The sequence below is a fragment of the Poecilia formosa genome, unplaced genomic scaffold, assembly GCF_000485575.1.
Source record: "Poecilia formosa unplaced genomic scaffold, Poecilia_formosa-5.1.2 Scaffold22, whole genome shotgun sequence".
Taxonomy (NCBI): domain Eukaryota; kingdom Metazoa; phylum Chordata; class Actinopteri; order Cyprinodontiformes; family Poeciliidae; genus Poecilia; species Poecilia formosa.
This window is the reverse complement of record NW_006799961.1, coordinates 1,006,994-1,029,776: the sequence shown is the minus strand read 5'-3', so window position 1 is coordinate 1,029,776 and position 22,783 is coordinate 1,006,994. Positions and strand designations below refer to the sequence as shown.

General features: G+C 40.2%; 1 protein-coding gene across 1 annotated transcript; it reads right to left on the bottom strand.

Annotated features, from left to right (window-relative positions):
* Positions 1-4,878: 4,878 nt before the first annotated feature.
* bmi1a (bmi1 polycomb ring finger oncogene 1a) lies at positions 4,879-20,833 on the bottom strand. Its single transcript, XM_016669334.1, has 19 exons — positions 20,645-20,833; positions 19,812-19,923; positions 17,365-17,428; positions 17,228-17,262; positions 16,650-16,710; positions 16,485-16,541; positions 16,325-16,378; positions 15,977-16,032; positions 15,474-15,564; positions 11,110-11,375; positions 10,039-10,160; positions 9,869-9,965; positions 9,555-9,610; positions 8,925-8,972; positions 8,725-8,833; positions 8,149-8,188; positions 7,809-7,907; positions 7,600-7,680; positions 4,879-6,114 (listed from the first exon to the last, which is right to left on the bottom strand). Exons 1-19 carry the CDS (start codon positions 20,781-20,783, stop codon positions 5,719-5,721), a joined length of 1,983 nt encoding a protein of 660 aa, XP_016524820.1. The 5' UTR covers positions 20,784-20,833; the 3' UTR covers positions 4,879-5,718.
* Between the last annotated feature and the right edge of the window lie 1,950 nt (positions 20,834-22,783).

The window sequence follows — 22,783 nt, the reverse complement described above, 5'->3', positions numbered from 1 at the left end:
GCTGGCTACTGTCTAACTTGAGCGATGGGGGAGGAATAAAATTATTCCGGGGGAGGTGACCAAGAACACGATGGCTATCAGAGCTCCAGGGTTCCTCTTTCTGAAGCACAACCATCTCTCCAGCAATCCACCAATCCCGAATGGAGTGAGCAGACGAAAGTCACTCCTTAATTTGAAGACACCTGGGAGACGTTCTAGAGTTTGCTAAAAGGCACCCGAAGGACTCTCAGACATGAAAAACAAGATTTCTGCTACAGTGAAGCATGGGGGTTGGCACTTGGCAGCATCATGCAATGGGGATTTTTTTTAGCAGCAGTAACCACAGGGCTGGATTGGGACCAATATATGTTGGTGGTGGTAGCTCACGATAATTTTAAAGCCACATGACATATGTTTGGATTTTGTATTGTTTCAAAACCTAAAATAAAGAACAGGAGTCTGTAAGGAACAGAGCACACTCTTTCAGACCTTCATCTTGAGAGATGGCCATAGTGTCACAATTACCTTCAAAGTGTGCGTGGATGTCAAAGAAACCCTCTCAGAAATGTATTTTCAGTGTGTTATTAAACATTTTGATTATACAAATGCGTCCAGTAACGGCACATGCAAAGTAAAGAGCCCCTCGTCAAAGTGACACCCTAAAGTATGAAAAACAGAGAACAACCATCCCCATAGGGACACTCCTAGAGCTCTTTATTGTTTAATCCCACAGCCCGCTGACGCTGATAGCTTTGTTGCCCTTTCTCGCTCAATCCGCCCAATTTTTGTTTTTCCACACAGAAAAACAAAACGAATGACAACCATGTGCTTTATGCACATTCTTGAAGCACACAAATGGTTCGTGCCGAGCTGCGCTGAGGAAAGGTCTGTGTGGGGAGGTCGGAGCCTGGGAACTGCTGTTTTGAACAGCAATTCCCATTTTTGTTTTGAACAGAATAAATCTGACCCATACAGGCCCAAAACACCCTGTATGGGTCCTCGTCTGCTGGTTCCTTTTACCCATTAAACAACGCAGAGTACATAAAACAAATGAGTCATTTACAAGAGATTATGGCGGTTATAGTGGTAAATGTGGACATTTGTGTACTTCATGCACATTTGCCCATATTTGTCTTTCGTTTTATGATGAGTAATAAAAAAACAAATCCTCTCCATGACTCAATACTGAAATTGGGTGACAGTCTGGCAACGAGAAGGATCTTCTTCCTTCTCTCTGCAAGGCAACAGTGCTACCAACTGCACCGCAGCCTCTTATTATTATTCACCTATTTTCACATATCTAAAAGCAATATATCGTAACTACCTTAAGCTTAATTGTGGAAACATACTTAAATTTAATTTAAAAAAATATCTCTTATCCTTTAATAGAAATTTTTGTCCTAATAAAAACACATTATGTACAGTAAATATATTTGTATTGATTTCTGTGATGAAAAACTTGCGTCATATAACACGGAACTAAAAATCTGACTTCTTTCTCAATCTAAGGTTGCCGCAACATTTTTCCTATCACAAATAAGTTTTTCGAAGACTTGGATTTTTCTAACTTGAGTGTATTTGAATAAATAAATAAATAAATAAATAAATAAATAAATAAATAAATAAATAAATAAACCTTACCTGAAAGCTTCTTTTATTTCATTAAGCCAAATTTCTAGAAAACGTGAAATAGTACAAAGTACAATGATTTACACGAAGCTTTATTTTAAAAATGCAGTTAATTTTCACCGTGTCAAATGTCAGATTATGTCACATTATCATTCGGAAAGTTCAACTAATCAACTCTCAAAAGTGCCAATCATCAGCAAGTTCAACAACAAATGGCGCTGCGCAGAAATAACGAGGAAAAATAGAAAGTGTCTGGTTTTATCCGTGTTTCCAGAATCCAAGAAGCAGATCCAGGACACTGAAGTGAATTGGAACGTCTGCCATGTAGCGCGTCCGGAAGCCATTTGCGGCATCCTCATCATGCTGAACGTAGGCTTCATGCAACTTATTCAGTCTCCATCAGTCCAGACGCAGCTGCTCTCCTCTGAAGCGGAACCTGTTCCACATTAACACGAGGAGCCTGGAGAGATGGATCTCAGACCGAACCTGTCCTGGGAGGTCCAGCGCGAGCATCAGTCCGTGTCTCTCGTCGTAGTTCAGATGGACTCGGAACCGAGAACCGGTGATAGTCCAGAGTGTCATGTTCTGTGCAGAAGCGTTGATTCTCGCTCTCTCTCCGTCCATCATGTGCCGAGTTTCAAGTTAGGAACTGCTGATTGCTCCCTTTAATATTTGTAATTTGTAGAGAGAATGGAGTCACGTACCCTGGCAGCAGGAAACTTTGGAGTCCACACAAAGTTTCCTCCCGGCCTTTTATTTATTTCGATCTCAGCAGCCGAGGTAGTTTTTCATCCAACTACCTCGGCTGCTTTCCGTCACCAACTCCAGAAAGCATCAAATCCTCACAAGGACACGGAGCTGACAGGAGTCCGAGTGTCTTGACGTTAGAGCAGTCTAACCCCGCCTTTCACCGTCTAACCGCCTTTCACCGTCTAAGTCTAACCCCGCCTTTCACTTTCCAGGATGGGGAAGAGGGCTGCCTCTTCCCCCGTACTCCCATCCTGACTCACCAGGGAAAGAAGAGACTTTGCCAATTGTGCTAGAGTGCAAACTCAGGTCATTTGTCATTTACAAACTCCCAGTCCCACTTATTTTTGACACAAATGGAACCCCATACATATTTCCGGGGTGGGGATCACGACCGGCTTGCTCTGTTTTTGTGTTGCTTTTTTTGGAGTCTTTCTTTGCACATCCTCCGAATCTATAAATTATGGATCTGGTTAACTGGTCTACCAATGCAATTGATGCAATTTTCTCAAAAAAGAAGACTGGACACAGGAGAGCCCTCTTGTCCTACGTGGACACACCCGACTGGATAGATTCACCCTGGATTTATTCATGATAACAGGATTTCTGTTGTTTGGAGCAGATGGATAGGCTTATCGACAAATTTGTGACGGATTTGGCCGAGCTACCGATGACTCAAAAGCTCACTGGCGGGATGGAATCAGTGGATGATCTATATAAGAGATATGCCGGTGAAAGATTCTAGGATAGACAGAAATTTTAAGTATGTCCCATGTGGCCTTCTGGCTATCTCGAATCTCCTGGAATTTATATAAACAAACTGCTCCTTCCCATTTCTTCACCTTCCCGAAGTCACCCGTGGGATTTTATGGCTGAACTCTTAATGACTCGCTCTTGATATTTCCACCTTTATCAGAGACCTTATTTGGAAGAACAGGCTGTAACAGACTGCAAGCTGGTCACAGTCCCTGACCTCAACGCGTTTGTCAGCATGTTTTTGCCTTTCTATATGTGCCGTATCCTATGTTGTCTTTTCATCCTACTTAACAGTTATTATTTAGAAACTGTGGAGTACTCACTTTTAACCCAGAAAAAGAATTAGATTAGTCACTCTTTAGCTTTTTTATTTTATTTTATTTTTTTAGAAACTGTAGAGTACTCACTATTTAGACCAATTTTCTACTTCTTGGATTAATTTTTAGATTATTAAGCAGAGAGACTCCTATTATTGCAACCCAAAAATAATAATGAAATTAACTTAGAATCAATCAATCAATCAATCAATCAATCAATCAATCAATCAATCAATCAATCAATAAATAAAATCTTCCAGGACAGGAACACTTAGTTTTTTTATTATTACTTATAAACTGTGGAGTACTCATTATTTTTTACAAATTTACAGCACACTTAGAAAGCCCAGAGAATACTTACTTATACTTTTCCAGCAACCCAGAATAAGAAAAAAATAAGTAAGAGAGAATAAGTATCCAAGATACTAATTTAGCAACCCAGAACAAACTTAGGATCCAGAAAAACCTCCTTAGCAATACATGTTTTAGATTCTTATTCTTCCAACACAGAAAAGGAATTAGACCAGAGGATACTTACTTAAACTTATCTAGCAACCCTGAATAAGAGTATCTAGTTTATATACTTTGGATCAACATTATTAGACTACTTTATAGACTCCTGTTCTTCCAACCCAGAAATGCAATTAGACCAGAGGATACTGAGCAACCCTGAACAGAAGCACCTAGTTTATACTTTAGATCAACAGTAGATTACTTTTCTTCTTAACTTTGCTTTGTTATTTTGTTTGTATTTACGTTTAATTCCTGTAAAACACTTTGTATTCCCCTGTTGCTGAAAATGTGCTATATAAATAAAATAAAATAAAATAAAATAAAATAAAATAAAATAAAATAAACTCACACCAAAGGCCTTCAAAAATCTGGCACCGTCTGCCTGCCTGAGTGCTGAATATAGCTGCTGGTGAACAGCTGAACCTGATTGCACTGCAGCGCGATATCATGGGCATGATTGGGGAGGTGAGAGCTATGGAGGAAAACAGAGCAGGCAGACTGGCGAGAATCATGACAGAAAGACTTCAGAGGTGGGAAGCCAAAGATCTCTGCAAAATATGAGCTAATGTTTATGCAATTTTGAGTATAATTACTCAACATTTTTTATACGTCACTGTTTACATCTGTATTGTTTCTTTTGCATTAATAAACATGATTATTTCATTTGAAAAGTCGAGCTAAAAGCTTGTTCACTTTTAACTCCTCCAGAGAGTGAGGAGCTACTTCATAAGCCAAAAATAAAACCCAATACGTTCCGCGGTGACGTATTGGAACCGCAGGTTCGGTTTGAAAGAACCGAACCTGCTGCGTACCTGTATTAATCATTTTTGTATTTCGATTCTATTGTATTATTTTATTTATTTATTTATTTATTTTTGTCTGTCGTGCAAATCCATGTTTAAGGAGAAAAACAGAATAAAAGGCGTGCGTTTTCTGCATAAGTGTAAAATGTTTTTATTTAGATGTTTTATACTGTGCAACAGTAACAATACGGTAAGTTGTTCATACAATTGAGCGATACAAATACAGAAAACAGAGACATGAAAACATTTGTCATGAAATGAAGCCAAGTCCTTCCTTTAGAACAAAGGGCAGTTAGAGAATAACACCATGGCTGATTAAATATGCACTTTGTCTCTATTTACACGCGGAAACCTTTAAAAGACGTGAAGGATGAAGAGTCCAGCTACAAGGAAGGGTGTCTTTTCTTTTGTTTTCCAGTAAAAGGCAGAAATGCTTTTATTTTTCTCCCATTGATGCTTCCCGCTTCAGAAACTCCTGATGTCCAAAAACTCTAGAAAAGGGACGGACATGCCCGAACCCTGAAGCCTCTTCCTGAACAGAAAAGTCACAATGAGCATGCGCATTAAACTGTGCTTCAAAGTATCCCAACACACATGAATTAATCATGAGAAACACCTTTAATTTGAAGAGACATAAAACAAAATCTAAGTGTCACCTTCAGTCACTCCTGTAAAATAAAGATGTAGCTTTTAAAGGGGAGAGACATGTTATCCAACTTTCTTCTTCTTTCCCTCCTCCCCTTCCAACATTTTCCTTCCAGACTAAATTTCCCATCTCATCCTTCTTTTTTTTTATCTTGAAATGTCTCTGATTCCACTACGTTTAAACTTACAAATGATGCCATAATATTTAGAACGACGAATGGAGACAGAAAGAGAGAGAACATTGTCTACACAGTGGGACTACGTTGGCATGGAAAATGTAGGAGCTGAGCGGGAGTCTGGCGTTGGCAGGTCGGCTCCGGAGCCCCGCGTCATCCGGACGAAGTCGCCGAGCCGTTCAAGGACACCTTCCGCGGCTTGCCGCCGCTGCCGCCCCCGCTGCCGCCGCTGAACTGGCTGAAGGACCGGCTCGGGTTCTGAGCTCCTGCCGCGGCTGAGACAGCAGCTGAACTTCCGTTCACGGTGCTGCTGCTATTGTTGCCCGGGCCGTGAGGGAGCTGAGGGTGCGGGGACTGCGCGGGGGTTCCGGGGCTTGGCAGGGACGAGGAGGTGGAGGGAGCCCCGACGGGACTCCCTGCTTTGTCGCTGGCAGAGTCGCTCTCCGGACCGGACCTGCTGGCATTGTTCTGACCCTCCTGCTGGGGGTGGCTCACCTTCATTTTCTTACAGTTGGGTCGGACCCGGTACTTCAGAGGTAAGGGTCCGTTCTGTGCAGGGAGTTGAGGAGAAAATGAAACCTAAAAATAAATTACCAGGAGTGCATCGTTTACATAAAAAACATGGTTATTTTTCTTTTAGTTGTTTATTTTATTTTAAATAAAACTTCGGAAGCACTTACCAAAAAGTGTTAATCAAAATTGCATGTTCAAAACATGGATCTTTCAGCAGATTATCTAAATATTTTTTCCCAAAATTCTTAATTTCTTATCAAACATAAATACTGACTCCTTAGGGATTTTTGAATTTCTATAAAGTCACATAGGCACGATATACCACGATTTGTGGTATATTTAGAATTTTATTTGCATAAGTCAGATTTCTCCCTCTCATCGTTTATTTTTTGTATTTCTTCAAATACAGATATAAAATCAAACATATATATATATATATATATATATATATATATATATATATATATATATATATATATATATATATATATACACACACACACACACACACTTCAAAACAGTCTATGACATGTTATTAATTTATGGAACCCTTTAGTTACATTCTAAAAAATTTTACAAGTTTAAGCTTTCCAAGTAAAAAACCAATATTGGATAAACATCAGCTGCATGTACAAAAATATACACATATTTAGCCTGCAAGGTCCCTACTTTTTTTCTTCTTCAAAATAATTATTTTCTAGATTCTATTTTACATATTTTCCCACCTATCATAAGTTGAGCATTTGATTACATTGCCTAGTTGGTTTTTGTTATCAATTGTTACATTTTTATTTTTTATTTTTTATTCTCCAAGCATCTTGAATATCCAGATATTTAAAAATCCAGAAAAGATTCTCATTGAATAAATACTACTTTGTGATTAGTGATATCCTCATTTCACAAAATAGAAAAAAAAAAGATTTACATGGCATCTAAACAGCAGTTCAGGAGTTCTGCTGAAATCAAGGGACAGCTGAGTTTATTTTAAGCAATAATTCAAAAACTAAAATGACAAATAAGTTAGAATTTAGGTTGTAAAACCCAAAATAGATAGTATCTAAAACAAAATCAAAATCAACAAATCCCAGACATTTCAATTTGATATATTTTAGTTAATAGGGGGCGGGGGAAATCTGGACACTTTTCCAAGCATTTCTAAATTTCATCAGGGGGTTGGAAAGCATTTTTTTTCCAGAGTGAGCCTAATCATTAGCACCATAGCTTCTAGTCAAAATATTAATAAATTAAAATAATGTCACAACCAGATTTATACTTTACATCTTCTCCGATAAAACCTTGGCCATAAAAAGGGGGAATAGTTTATTGTTTGTTTGCAGTTAATTATATCTATAAAAATGTGTTAGAATAACAGGATTGGGCATATTCCATTGGATTGGATTATGCCTAAATTTCCTTAAAAATGGACAGAAATTTAACTGTCAATATGATATAACTGCCTGTATATTTTAGGACTAACACTTTAATAAGCATGTCGACAACACGTCCAAGGACACCACTTACCCTTCTCCAAGTGTAGATATAAGCTATATCCATTAATGTGTAGTAATCTTTGAGAGGCTCGTCTTCATACATGACTTCAACCTGGTCACACAAAATGAATGCAAACAAATTTAATGCAAAAAAAACAAAACAAAAAAAATAAAGATTTTGCAATTTGTATTTATATGAAAGTATCAGCTTAAATAAGAAAAATACACAATATAAAAGACCTGATATGTGTTTGGGATGTCCATCTTGCTGCGCAAAAACTTCCTCAGATGCATGACTGTCATGGCGGCTGGACACTGCAAGTACCTCTTGTTAGCCACCTGCAGATATCCATATATAAAGAGTTATTTTGCATCTTGTGCTAAAAGAATTGGAAAAAAAAATTATAAGAAGGTAGCCATTTGGTTGGTCCACCTTAAAAACAGCAAATATTTGCATTGCAGGAACAACATGGCTGCTCTTTTTAACAGGTAGTGTTTTTATTATTATTATTATTATTATTATTATTATTATTATTTTGGATATTCTGTGAAGAGAGGTTGTTAAATCAGTGATGCATACCTGATCTTTTGTTTGCTTGTCTTCCACCCCTCCTACAAGTCTAAAAATAAACACACACACACACACTTCCATTACATTCTTGTTGAAGCTAAACTAGTCAACATACAATGCTTCTCAGAATCAGAGTTTTTACCATTTTATTCTCAGCAAGTATGATTTTCTTTTTTGATTTCAAAAATGTAAAAAATAAAAATAAAAAAAAAGCAATAGTCATGATTTTGCATTAATTTTTATGTAATTTCCCATGGTAACCAAAAAGGACTCTTTACAAATGACACATTGGACAAAATCCACTAGGTATTATAATAAGTGATATTTGTAAATTACAAATCTTTTACATTTTAAACAAATACCACTATGTATTCCCTTTATGTATGCAAGTATATGTTAAATACTCAAATATAATAAAATCCAAACAGATTTTTTTTTTTTTTTCCAGACACCACAAATGATAAATTACCAACGTAAAAGTAACATTTTGGAGCAATTTAACAGAGAAAGATAATAACCTGCAAATGAACTAAATGTTAAATAGCTTTAATTATGTCTTCATGTACTTTCAGAACAAAAGCTCACCTGGTCTGATCAAAGAACTCGATGGAGAGGCTGATGATCTCGTCATCTGTGATAATTCTCTTATCCTCGTCCGCCACCTCTCCACGATCCTCATGTGAACCATTGGAAGCTTTTATAGACAAAGAAAATGTACAGGTTACAGAGGAAAAATAAGGAGGACCATTCACACTTTATATAAAAAGGCTGGATCTTTGACTCACCATCTACAGGATGCTCTGCATAAAAGTCTCTCCTTCTTTTCATTTCATCTGCACGAATTCAGGAAGACAAGTCAGTACAGCTGTACTTCTCACAGACTCTTAAAGAGAGGAAATGCTACCAGGGTGAGTTACAAGCAACAATTTCACCATTAAACACAGCAAAATGGGATGACTTGTGGAAATAATTTGGGTCTTTTGTAACATTTGTCAACATTATGGAAAGATGGCAACAAATCTGAAGGGGTTTAAAAAAAATCTCTTTTTTTTTCTTTTTTTGTTTTTAAAGTGCAAAAACATCACAATTCAAACAAGTTGGACACGTATTGGTTGAGTTTTCTTTACCAATAGCACTTTGCAAGACATCAGACAAGACAAGACATCTTTGATCAGTGTCCATAATTTCTCATTTCACCACAGCACTGAAATCAGAACAGCTTCTAATTGCTTCTTGACTTTGAAATCTCAAAATGTGGCATTTAAAAACTTCACAGCCTTACGAAAAGTGATCCACACCGGAGTATGAATACTGCCTAAATGTTGATATTTGTAGGACTCATTACTCTAGAGCGTTCACAAGCTCCCACTTCTGTAGATTTGTTTTGCACAGTGAAGAGATTCGAATATTCTTACTTTTGAAGAGGCCTGGAACCAGTTTGTACACAATGTCCTGCAGAGTTTTGTCAGATCTGCAGAGAGATTGGAGAAACTCCTGTCATGTTCAAACACAAACTACTGACACAGCAGGTTGAATGCGTTGAATGAGCAGACAAATTACAGCCTTTATACATATGACAATGAATGGCTGATTCATCCGCACAAAGGGCAAGTCAAAAAGGAAGAGTTGCAAAACATAATAGCACTTTTCATCTGCGATTAATAGCAAAAAGACACACCCAGGGGCAAAACGTGTCAAGGAAAGCTACTTCAACACAATTCTGTCTCACCTAATGTTGAGCAGGGGTTTTGTTTTATGCACTTGTACATCACAGATGGGACAATATTTGCTCGTTTCCAGGTAGCGCACAATGCACATTTTGCAGACTGCAACAGAGAAAATATCAGTCAGAAAAAAAATGAGGGTGCTAAATCTGGCTGAGGGACAAACTGTGCTTACAAGAGTGGAGGCATTCGATGATGGTGGTTGCGTCTATGAAGTATCCTCCACAGAGGACGCATATGAGGTGAGGGTTGAGCTCGGTGATCTTTATCCTGGTGGTCCGATGCATGTTGGTAGAACTTTACAAAACAAAAAAACAAAAACAAAACAAAAAAAAAAGATAGAAAGAAAAAGAAAAATCCTGCATGGGAAGGAAAGAAAAGAGGGAGTGTGTCAGGATGGCTGCTGCAAATGCTATTCGAGTAGAAATGTTGACCATTTGAGGAACAATGACCATTATTGTTAACTACAATTTTAGAAATACTTTTTAAAAAAATATTTTCAAGAGTCACTTCACTGTATAGCCTTTCCATTATGATATTCAAACCAAAACCCCAAAGTATGTTTTAATTGAGTGATTCATCCTCCAAAGTCTGGATGGTCCAGAGCACCATTTGCATGGGAAAAGATGTTTGCTTGACTGTGTTAAATCAACACCATCTTTTATGCTAATTAAAAAATAACCAACCAAGGAGAGGGTTTTTTTTTTCCTTCTGTGGCAGATTGATGGGCAAGTGACATGGCATTCAGTCAGCGAGGAGGCAGTAAAATATCATAAATCAATCAGATTATGGGGAAATCGGTGTCACTTTATATGACCGTCATCTAAAGCAGGCATGACAACGAAGCAACGGGGCAGGCAGGATCCAAATGTCGAGGTGATTAAAATTTTGAAAAAGAAAAAAAAAATGATGCGTCAACCTGTCAGCTTTTACCAAATCTAGATGTGTGTGTGTGTGTGTGTGTTTTTATGCGATTTGTTGTGTCAAAATTTGCTGTAAATTGTCAAACAGCTGGAGAAGAAGTTACACCTAGTGAGTGTTTGTCACCGATAATAAATCGCACCAATCCAGCAACAAAGCCTTAAATGCCGCTTAACATATAGAAATATACATAGTTTGCTGAGAAAATGTGGATTCTCAGCCCGAGCGAGGGTTAACCGGGGAGCGATGATTCCAGGCTCCCGCTAGTTGCGTCAGGTGTGCCACACAGGCGGCGAACGGGTGCGAGGGTAAAGGGGGGCGAAACCTGACCGTTTCTATGGCAACTCCCATTGCTTTGAGCTCGCGTGGCGGCTCGCCAGTGACCAGAACGACGCAGGATGTCGAACCAAAACAAAAAGTCGGCGAGCTGCCGGTGAAGCTGAGCGGGAAGGAGAAGGAAGGAGGGACCGAGAGTCTCTCTCCGTCCCCTCCGCCGCTGGACTGCCAGGCTGCCGACAGCACGGCTGCCATTTTGTAGAGGGGGGGAAAAAAAGAGAAGCTCATATCGGTTCGGCGGGGCTGCGGGGTTTCCTACGAGAGAGAGGGGGCGCATTGAAGCCCCGGATAAACCCGAAGCTTTTGGGCTATAAAGAGCTATAGGCTACGGTGTCCCAGTCGGAGAACGGCTTCGCTTCGAGCAGCAGTGCTTAGCTTCATGGCGTGTGTGCGATAATAAGCACGGTGCAGCAGCAGCAGCAGCAACATGGCCAGACAGCAGAGGCTGCGCCGAAGTTAAACCCGCAAACTGGAACACAGGCTGCATTTGTTCTGCGTCAGAACCAGCCTCAGCCTCTCACACAGCCTGGCCATTACCTTTCAGCGCATATTTGTTTTATAAACAAGTAACTTCACAGAAGTTAGTTGTGGGTAAAGCTCATCGGCAGTGCCGACCCAAGGTCCAATTCAGTCTTTAGAAGAATTTGATTTGGGGGGCAACATAGCCACCACAGCACCACCTTTTTTTTGTTTTTTGTTTACTCATTGTGCATATAACTGCACCCAACAGTGAATCTCCTTAATTGACTGTTTGCGTCAGTTTGCTTCTTTTATTTCATACAAAAATACTTGGGATAACGTAGTTTGTTAGGTAAAAGCTGTAAATTGTGGAGATGAGGTAAAAAAAAAAAAAGTCACAATGTTTCAATACAGACTTGGTGTTGGGATGGATGTGTCAAATTTAATCAGCCGTACTTAGAGGCACAAAGAGGAAAATTACATTAAACTTGCTTCTATTCACTTGCAAACATTTAGAGTATGAAGTGTGATCCCAGCACAGACAGCAAAAATAGAACCAGTTAAAGTGACAGCAAAAAATAAATGACTCTACAACCATAACAAATGAAATCTTAAGCATATATGCATTACTATAATTCAGATTCAGCCATTTTAAGTTCTTTTTAAATAGGCTTTTTGAAATAATACAGGGCATTTATAAGTCGGCTCATTCTTGATCCACTACAAACTGTAAACAAGTTATGACATACATACCCTCCTGAGCTCTAACCAGCAGCTTAGTTTGCTTATACATGGAGCCAGCTCTGTTTTTATACTGCTTACGCTTTAAGACTTTATGCTGGATTGGAGGCAAAACAACACAAATGTAAACTAAATGTCGACATGAACTCCTCAGTTAGCTCCCCGCCCAGAAATAAAAGTTGTCACTAAGTGTATGCAAAGCCAACAGAGGTCATAGTTTTCTGGAAAAAAATAAAATAAAATACATAAAATAAATATAATAAAATAATAAATAAATAAAAAAAATACTGGATTTGACTGAGCCAGTCTTGCCCACCATCAGCACCAGGATGCCAGGCTGCGCGTCAGACTTCTCTCAAACCGTTTCTGAGGCTCACCAGACCCCTGACAGGGCAAGTTTGGACAGCATCTCGGCTCCAATGGATGCCACAGACCCGCACAATGATGGATAATGTCCGCATATATGCAAGGAGGAGCCTGTTGCGCCATTAATCGATCGCCTGGTGTTTGGACAACTGTTCTCCCTTCTCTGTCCTGTGGGAGCGGGGCTGTTTGCTCCCGTTTATGACATGACTTCGAGTCGATCCCCCCAAAAAAAAATAAATAAATAAAGTTTATTTCTGAATAAATGGTTCCACTCACAGAGGATAAGTAGGAAGATTAGCTCCCAACTGTATCCACCGTTCCGACTCAAATTAATTTACTCAATGCAGCAGTTTATGGAGAGTAAGTCTTAAAAAAAAATCCGCACAAGTCTAGATTTCCAAAAGATTTGACCCAAAGAGATGCTGCTCGTTTGTCCTCAAACGGCACCGTTGGCTGTCACAGCTCAACAGTACTTTGAAATAATAATTGGAACCCAATGAAATGAACAAAAACAGCAGGAAAAACTAAAGCTCGTGTCCGCCGCTGTGACTGGATGTACAAAGTGGAATATACAAAAAATAAAACTAAATGGCAACTTATTGGAGCTTCAGTTCATTTGAACAAAACTTCATGATGTATACCAAGGATGTTAACCTGAAACAACCAACAATTAAAAAATATTCTAGTTTTTTTTCCTCCCTTTCTCATTAAAGCTTTCTTAATGAACACTGGTCATTTTTTCCTCCGCGTGATAGAGGAGACTTGTCAGCATAGCCTACTGTATAAGACACACCGTGGACATGCAATGAAGCTGGATGAAAGCTGAAAATATTGCACGTCAATAAAATAAAACAAACATCCTGTTCTGGCTACAGTTCGTGTAAATTTAATAGACGCTTTGACTGGTTTGGAGGACTCAGCCACCTCTTTGTAATCCACCCCGACGTCTCGCTCTGCGTTTTTTTGCTTTAATTTACTCAAACTTTAACCATCCAATCCAAACAAAACCACCACACAACAGTTGAAAAACACGCACGCTTTCTTATTTTCCAACAATCAACCATCTATCGATCACCGCTAATGAAATAATTAAGACACAAATGAAACGCTTCACCTCCACGGCACGTTTCCGGTAGCCATCCGTGTTAAGTTCAAAAATCCGAAACCGGGTCGAATTCACACAAATGTCGAACGGGACCCGGTTCGGGACCCTTCCACCATCCCACCTCTATAAAATGAAGCCCCTGTGTGGAAATCCGAGCCCACACGGAGCGTTTGAAGCACTTGCTGGCACTGCCATCTCAGCCGACCCAGCTTGGTTCGCTTCGGCTCTCCCACTTTACATAAATCCAAACGACGCAAAGCAAACCTTAACCGAGACCAGCCTTTAGAGCCAGTTAACCGAGCTCTGTACCACGCGTCCGCCAGCGAGAGTGCGCAATAATTGGCTTTTATGACCGAGAGCTGATCTGTTTTTGCAGGAAGACGGAGGGGGGAAGAAAAGTAGTGCGCATGAGACCCACTGAGCTCCACGTCGGTGATAGAGCTCCACATCCACCGCTGGATCGGATCAGCGCGGAGGGAGAGAGACAGACACACACACACACACACACACACACACACACAGAGAGAGAGAGAGAGAGAGAGGGTAGAAAAACACAAAAGCACACCGCCTAATCGTCACCTTTCACCGCTGCTAGCTAGAGACGAGACGGAAGGGGACAAACCTGCAGGCTCGGCTGGCGATCGGCGGCTCTCGACGTGGCGGAGACAATGAAAGTTGGGAGGCAGATCAGCAGAAAATGAATAGAAGCCGAGCCGCCATCTTGAAGCAGAGCTGCAGACGCTGTCAGTGGCAGAGAGCGCACGGCGGAGCGCAGCGCATTTCAGATGCGCCAAGGCGAGAAGAGGAAGGGGGGGCGGAGGGGGGGGAACAAAACTCCTCGTTGCCTCCTGCGCCGTGCGTATCCCGATCCAACGGATCCAAATCCCGCCGCTTCGGTTCCGACAGCCGTCCACTTCTGCACCGATAACTTTGCCTCCAAAATATCCGCTTCGCCTCTAGAGCTGAAACGCAGCTCTCTCTCTCTCTCTCTCTCTCCCTCTCTCTCTCTCTCCGTGTGTGTGTATGTGCGTGTGCTCCGTGGAAACTGACACAGTCCCCAAAATGGCTTGTAGTTCGACCGCCCCGTGGTCACGTGGTTTCTTTGCTTAAGGGTGCCTTGGAATTACTGTCGGTGTATGAACGTTTGCCCAAAAAAAAAAAAAAATCTTCTGCGTGGGTGACACGAAACACAACAAAACCAAAAGGTGTGCACATGATAGTGCGTTTCTCTTTCTTTTCCCTCTCTCAAAGCGAAACCACGCAAGACGCTGCGATTTGCGCATAAAACGCGAGCAAGCGGTCGCTTAAAGGCGCAGAGAAATTCGCTGTCGGAGTGGGTTTTTTGTTGTTTTTTTTTCCTCCGGGAACGTGATTCTAGAGTTCACCGAATCCACGTTCACGCACTTTTTGACCACTTTGCGCCACAATCGGCGTGCGTAGCATGCGAGCGATTACTTTATAACGCGCCCCAGCCTCGCTGGTGTTAAAAATAACCGCAAAGCACAAGCGGCTGCCCTCATGCAGACTGCTGTGGCAGAAGGCAGCTGCTTTATTAAAGACCGACGCACTAACAAATGGCGTCAAACATTTTTCTCCCCCCCACAGGTTCGCGTAAAAACAATAAAATAAAATAAAATAAAACGCACAACCGCGTTCGCTAGAAGCATCTGAAGTCTTGATACTGCTCGCAGCCGGCTGAGCATGGAGGAATTTGGGATGTTTATGGAATCCGAGCCGCTGTGCAGCTCCAACTGAGGAGCTTTGAAGCTGCAGCTGATGTGGGTGTAAACTAGGAGGGGAAAAGGGGATGAAATTCCAGGCAACTAATCGGTAAGGTTTTGGCTCCGAGCATCTTGAAAGTGAACGGTAAAGGCATCAAACTACAGTTTAAAACGATAAAAAAAAAAAAGTCATTATTTTTCCCCCAAGTTTTTGTCAGCGTTTCAGGGTGGAAAAAATAAAATCAAAACTCTATACCGACGTGTCGGATGAGAAGGTTGTTGAGAATATGTCAAGGTTTTGCACGACTCAAATGACACACTTTTTTTTTTTCTTTTCCCAAATTTCAGATTTTATTCACAAACATGCGTGACGTTATGTAGACTCGTGTACAAAACAAGAACTAATATTAAAAAAAACAAATAAACAAAAAGTTAGTGAAGTCGCTGTAGCTGCAGGGCGTCACATCTGACTGGCTTTCTCCACACTCTTGGCAGCATCTTTCAACTTTGACACCAGATCCTGGAATAGAGAAAAACACGGGGTCACTTCCAGCAAAAAAAAAAAAAAAATTCGGAGCGGCAGAGAAAAGCGGGAAACATTCCCAATAAAAGCCGGACAGACCAGGAAGAAGGTTAAAATTCAATTTAGTTCAGCTCCTACTTCCATTCCACAAGCACAAATAATACTGTGAGCTTGAAATCTCCCCCCCAAAAAAGCATCAAACAGGACAGACATCTCGTAAGTAGGATGAGTTTTTATTCGTTATGTTTTTCCGACAATTAAACTCTGTTTAACGTGTTTTTTCTGTTACCTGCAGCTGCTCCGTTGTGCAGGTGAAGTTGATATCCTCCGAGGATCCTTCATTCTGACAAAAAAGAATAAATAAAATAAAATAAAATAAGCAAATATAGCTGTTTGTTGCGCACTCGTACACGAGCTGCAGGAAAGCAGAAGAACAGCGCAGCAGTTACCTCCGTGTTCAGTGAGATCAGGTAGAAAGGCTCGTTGATCTTATCCAGCTGCCCGTTCTGATGGGAGGAGGAGGAGGAAGAGGAGGAACGACACTGTTAGCGTCACATAACAAATGGTGCAGAAACAACTGCGGGAGCACAGGTTCTGGCGCAACGCGTCTGTACCTTCATGTGGTACTGCAGACGCCATGATACGTCGTTAATGTGAGGTGGACGTCTGCCCATGCTAGAAAGAGGGGAAAGTTAAAAGAGGGAAGAGCTTGTTGCAGCAACTTGTGTACAGTTTGATTAATCGAATGGCTTATAAATTTGTTATAGGTTCATCCAATCTGCCAGGGGCGTATCCAGAAAGTTTTTTTTTTGTTTTGTTTTTTTTTTTTTTAAGTGGAGACCACATAAAACAAAAATAAATACACCGATAAGAAAAATATATTTAGCAATTTCTTTCATGTCTAATATTTTTTTTTAATATTCGGGATCCTTTATTGGGGGAAAATTGTGGGTTTAGGAAATTTATAGGGTAAATCCATCTGCTTTGGTTCTCATGTCCAAATCTCATACCAGACCAGTTTGCTGATATTATACTTTCTCAGCCCTGATCTACACCCCCCCCACACACACACACACACACACACACCTTCATCTCCACCACTAAGTTCATTTTTTCATGACACAAAAGTCTTTCAAAAACTTTATTCGGTTCAGCAATAGGGGGGGCGGGAATCTCCAGTTTTTATTCTTACCTGCTCAACAGATGCTCTATGTCTTTTTTATGTTTCTGTAAAACAAAGCAAACCCCAGTTTACCACCCACACAAGTTAGTCAAAACTGCAGTTGTTAAATATATTATTTTTATTTATTAAGATCAACATGATGTGACCTGATATGTGCTGAAGAATATTTCTATTCTGTCTGTGCTGAATGTGAGCTCCTCAAGGCAGGAGCTGCAAGAAAGAAACAGAGACACTTAAATTCACATATTTATTATTATTATTTGCTTTTGCTAAGACGTTTTTCTTTAATACCATTCTACAGAAAATGTTAACTTGTAGCGATCGTCGGCTTCCTATTTTCTTCTAAATGAACATGATATTTGGAAAACTTGGTGCTGAACATGAATCTGGAACTGAAACAAAGAGGTGATTTCCTCATAAATGTTCATAAATGTTTGCTTGTGATACTTTCATCTCGACCAATGGAAAAGCTTCAGCACTGTGACATAAGCGTTCATGGGTGAAAACACACAAACACCATCTGACTGCAAAATATTAAGCTGGCAGAACACAATTCATTCGATCTGCAGCCTATTAAGCAAAGCAAAAAGATTATGCTGTTGTCAGGCAGGAGTTGAAGTCCAATAACACTTTTTCTCACGAGGAAATCCGAAAGTTGCATAGATTGATTTTAAAGCATCTCTTAGAAATGTTTGTTTAGTTTCAAATCTGACCGGAAAACTTGAATTTCATCCATATCTGCGGGAGGCATGGGTTGGTTATCTGTATCAAGGTGAACAAAATGTTTTCAAATGTTTTCCAGTACGGTGGTTTAAGCTGACTTTGATAGGGTCCCACATAAAGCGCTTGAATCGTACGCAACACTGATCCTCTCCCAACTGCTGCTGCCAACTGCCAGTCAGCTGGCTGAAAGAAGGCTTTTACACCTTGACCTTGCTTAAAAGAGGAACAAATATGGCTGCCTGGAATCATTTCCAATCCTAAAAAAAAAAGAAAAAAAAAAAACTGAAAGTCATGCTATTGAAAACCAAAGAGCACCACCCATTAAAATAATTTAATGTAGCAAACTCAATATATAAATTGAGTATTATTATTGAGTAATATATTATCACAAATTCCACAATCAGGATGTTAAATTAATAAAACAGGAGACGGAATATTCGGTGCTGCTGTGTTTTAAGCAACAGCAATTAAATCATGTTATTCATTTTCATTTGAATGGTTTTTTTTCTTTATGTTAAAATGTTCTGATGAAGCCATTTTAATCAGCTTTATACCAGACTGTGAAGTGCAAGATATGTTCCAGCATTTTGTGTATTTCTGTCAAGAAGAATCTAACTTTGGGTCAGATCTCAAAAAACACACACCAACAATGAACGTCTTAGTTTTCCACAATGTTTCCAAAGCTTTTGGGCCATCTATCTGTTCTGGTCAGATTAAAACTTGCAGACAAATTATTGCTATTTTTTTCCCAAAAATTCAGGGAAAGTTGTGGTTTTGTTTTGGTACACAAACCCAATTGAGACACCTTTATTTATTTATTTATTTTATTTTTTTTATGTGCTCTGTTTGGCACAGAAATGTCTTTTTCATTTCTACAGAATAGTTTCACACAGTTGAAGCAGAACAAAGGATTTGAGATTACGAATGAAACTTTGAGACACTGTGAAACGACACAGCAGTCTGTGCCAAACATCTGGTTTTAGAATGAGAAAACCACAAGACAAGTACCAAATCAGACATGAACCAGTCAGCCGTTTTCAATACCGACTTCTGATTTCATTTGAAATCCGATTGCAATTTTTAACCAATTCCAATTTTATTTTACAATTACAAAGCATTTTAACGAGAAAACAGCATCATTCATTTCTGGGGGTTTCTTGACAGAGGCAGCAGTTTTAAATCCATCAGAAAACGATGAGTGAACATAGCGAGTCACTGACCCTCACCTGATTTTTATTTTTACAAAAATGGGTCAGGTAACCTGCTGTTGGTGTATGTTGCCTGAAAATAATGAGTTTTTAGTTTTGATTCGATTAGTGAAGAGGTAGAGAACTGATTTTCTTCCCCCTAGTGTTGGGTCTCCCTTTCACTAATGACAGTCAATCGCTGATTTATCGATGCTTCTCCATAAGAAACACCTCAATTCTGAAGTTTTCACAGCTGTTGTCCCTTACATGCACAGAGACAGGTGTTCTCATACAAGTTCATGTCAGACGTCCTAAACGTCAGAGTTTTTAACATAAACCACAAAAAGTTTGCAAGCTAAAGTGTAACACAAACAAAGGTCATCATTGGTCAACGTTTAATGCAAAGTCAGCACATTTCCCTCCATTTGTTCCTCTTTTCATACATAATAACTTAACAACATGCAGCCAAACGGTGTGAGCAAGCAACTCCACTTGTTCTAGAATCTCTCTCCTTTGTTGTATTTTTTTTTCCTGCAAAAAGACATTTCTAGTAAAAGAAGATAAGATTCTGCGTCCACTGCTGCAGACCTGCAGTGTTTCATGATGCAACATGAAATATCAGAGTACCTTAAAGCAATCCCATCAGCTCCTCTGATTTCCATACGGGTCTGCTGTTGCCTTACCTTATCGTGGACTTGTCGGCGTTGTGTTTGACCGCTTCCAGGATGAAGGTGGTCAGGGCTGCGTGGCTCTGCTTCAGCAGGATCCTGTCCATGTGCTTCAGCTCGGGCTGATCTGAAACCAGAGGGACAGTGAAGCGAGATGAAGCGTACATCTCTCTTCCTACGTTTGCTGGAATCATGTTGGTGCCAATGCGATCCATTTCCTCTCCTCGGGGTTCTCCCAGATTGACGCGCAGAATGGAAATCAATGACGATTTGCATGTGAATGGACCCCTCAGCTGCATCAGCCGGGAGTGCTGGGGAGGGGTCCGGGGTCATTTCTTTGTTTGGCTGGCGAACATTTCATTTTCTAAACAATTCTCACACTGGAGCGCAAAAAAAAACAAAACAAAAAAAAAAACGTCACTTTAATCATTTATTTTTGGTGTAATTTGTAGATTTTATTCGAAAATTAAAGTCGACCAGCAAAAACAGAGCGGGCTAAAATGTGTGCAAGATCAGATCGTCCATTTTATGTTAAAATACTTCAATCCCAAGTGATTGTTACTGAAATACTTCAGTCTGATGATCTTGTGATGTGTTATGTAGCCCTGGTGGCCGTTTAAGAAGCAACAGAAACCCCCTCAAAGAGCGCGTTAACACCTAAAACTGCGCTCCCAGTTCGCACCACACGAGATTTTTTCTTCTTTCTTTTTTTTTTTACGTGAACGTGTATAATCCAGGACGCTACAGTTCCGTCAAAACCCGCAAACCTCGAGTCTAGACACAGAGAAACCGGAAGAAGGAGCGAAGACAAAAGCGGCGGCGGTGGCGGGGGAGAGACATCGGCTCACCGAGGACTGTGGGGTCGGCCCGGGAGGAGAGCAGTCCCCGGAAGGAGACATCCAGCAGCACCTGAAAGCTGCTGTGGTTCACGGTGGACTGATCGGCCAGGAGCTGCAGCCCCTTCTGCACAGACTCGCTTAACTCCATCTTGCAAAAGGGCGAGTCACGTGACGGATCAGCTGATCCATCGCGTGGAGTAGAGAGCGAAGGCGAGGCAGGGAGAGAGAGAGAGAGAGAGAGAGAGAGAGAGGAGGGGGAAACATCCATAAATCACCGAGGCTGTCAGCAGCAACACAGCTCTCAGCTGTGGTTTTCTGATGGCTGATGCAGCTCGTCTATGGTTTGTTTAATATGCTCGACACATGCAGCATTGAAACGTTAAAGGCAAACAGGAAGAACAAACAGGTGGTTTCCAGAAATAAGCCGCTCAGTCTTCATCACCCAATCAAAAAAAATAAATAAATAAAATAAAATTAAAAAAATACACAATGCATCTGTTTCTGCAGCTGTATCTGTCTGATAAGGGCGCAGATTAAAAACGGGTGACCTTCCCTATACCTGGCGCGCTGCAGCGTGGAGGTCTTTCCGTCTCAGTAATGAAAACATTCTCTGCTCTATTTATTTTTATTTTCAAATCACACAGAAGCAGATTTGAGATCCTTTCCCAATGTGATGTTTAAAGCTTGAATGGTGCATCCGCTGATTTATACGTTACTTTGGTTTCCTTTAACTCGGCAGTGACACGTCCAGCTCAACAGTGACTGGCTGGCTACAGCTGGAGGAAATGACTTTACGATCAGGTGAAACTGTACCAGCAGCACTGGCTGCAGGTGGTTTGGGGTCTCAAGCTGAGTTAAATTTGGGGCCCCTCTTCCTGTTAGAAGCATCAACCCCCCACTAACAGCGTTTACTTACGGGGTTAGGACGTCGATTAATTGGCTGAGCTTATAGACGCAGTCTTTGGTAGTTGGTTATTATTTGTCAAGATGTGACTTGTCGTCAAACCGAGCTCAAAACACAAAGACAAGTTTGAACTCTTAGTATCAGATTGTTACTATGGGAACACAATAATCAAACAGTGGAGTTCAAGTCAAATAGAAAGGTAATCTTGCCAGTTCCTTTAAATTCTTATCAATTTAAAATCTTTTATTTTTTTCTGTGCTGAAAGCATCAAATCAAATTCACTCCTCAAACACACTCCTTCTCAACAAACCAGTGTAAAAACGTGCATCCATGACCTGAGTTCAAATTCAAGCCTTTCATTGAGATCCTGACGATTTAGAATCTCTAAGCCAGGGCTTAGTTTGCTTATGCCTTGGGCTGGCACTGCATGTGAATGTTTTCTCCCTCCTGTGTGTGGTTAGATTTTCCCTCTGGGATTGAGTTTCATCTTTATGTGCTGTTCCTGTGAAAACGCTGTCCGGAAGAAAACAAAAACTGTTTAAAACAGGCTACGTTATTATACTTTATGTTATTGGAATATTATGGGTGGTTTTAAAACAGCAGTTATAATGGTTTAATCACTGAGCTTTAATGATTTAATCCAAAAATATATGAACTATTTTGAGGGGAATGTATTAAAATAAAACAGAGATTGTCTGTCACTTTAGCACTTGGATGAAAGGCAGTTCTGCAAATCCTAATTTGATGTTACAGAGCATTTTTGATTCAACAAAACAGCATAAAATCTTAATGATGCTCGTAAATTGTGGATCAATTTTGAAAATTATATGATTGCACGTTTTTGTGAAGATAAAAGTTTTGCTTATAGCTACTTTTTTTTTACACAGCCTGTTTTTGAGAACGCAAAGCAGAACTTGCAAAAAAAAAAGTGAAAGTGACATTTAATGAGTTGGAAGGAAAACGATTTTAAAACGTTACTGGATATAATGTGTTATATAATCTGCTCTGAGTAGAGCAGTCGTCTAATGGTGTAATTAATGTCATTGCATGCATTGGTCTATTTTCGGTTATCTGACACCTCAGCGATCATATTAGTCATCATTTTCACATGTGACTGTGCAGTTTTCACGTTATGAGAGAGTGAGGGGAATTTCACAGGCATGACTGCAGCTCACTTTGAGATCTATACGCAGCAAACAGTCTGGAGCAAAGCTTATGACGTCCGGCACTGTCCTTTAAAATCC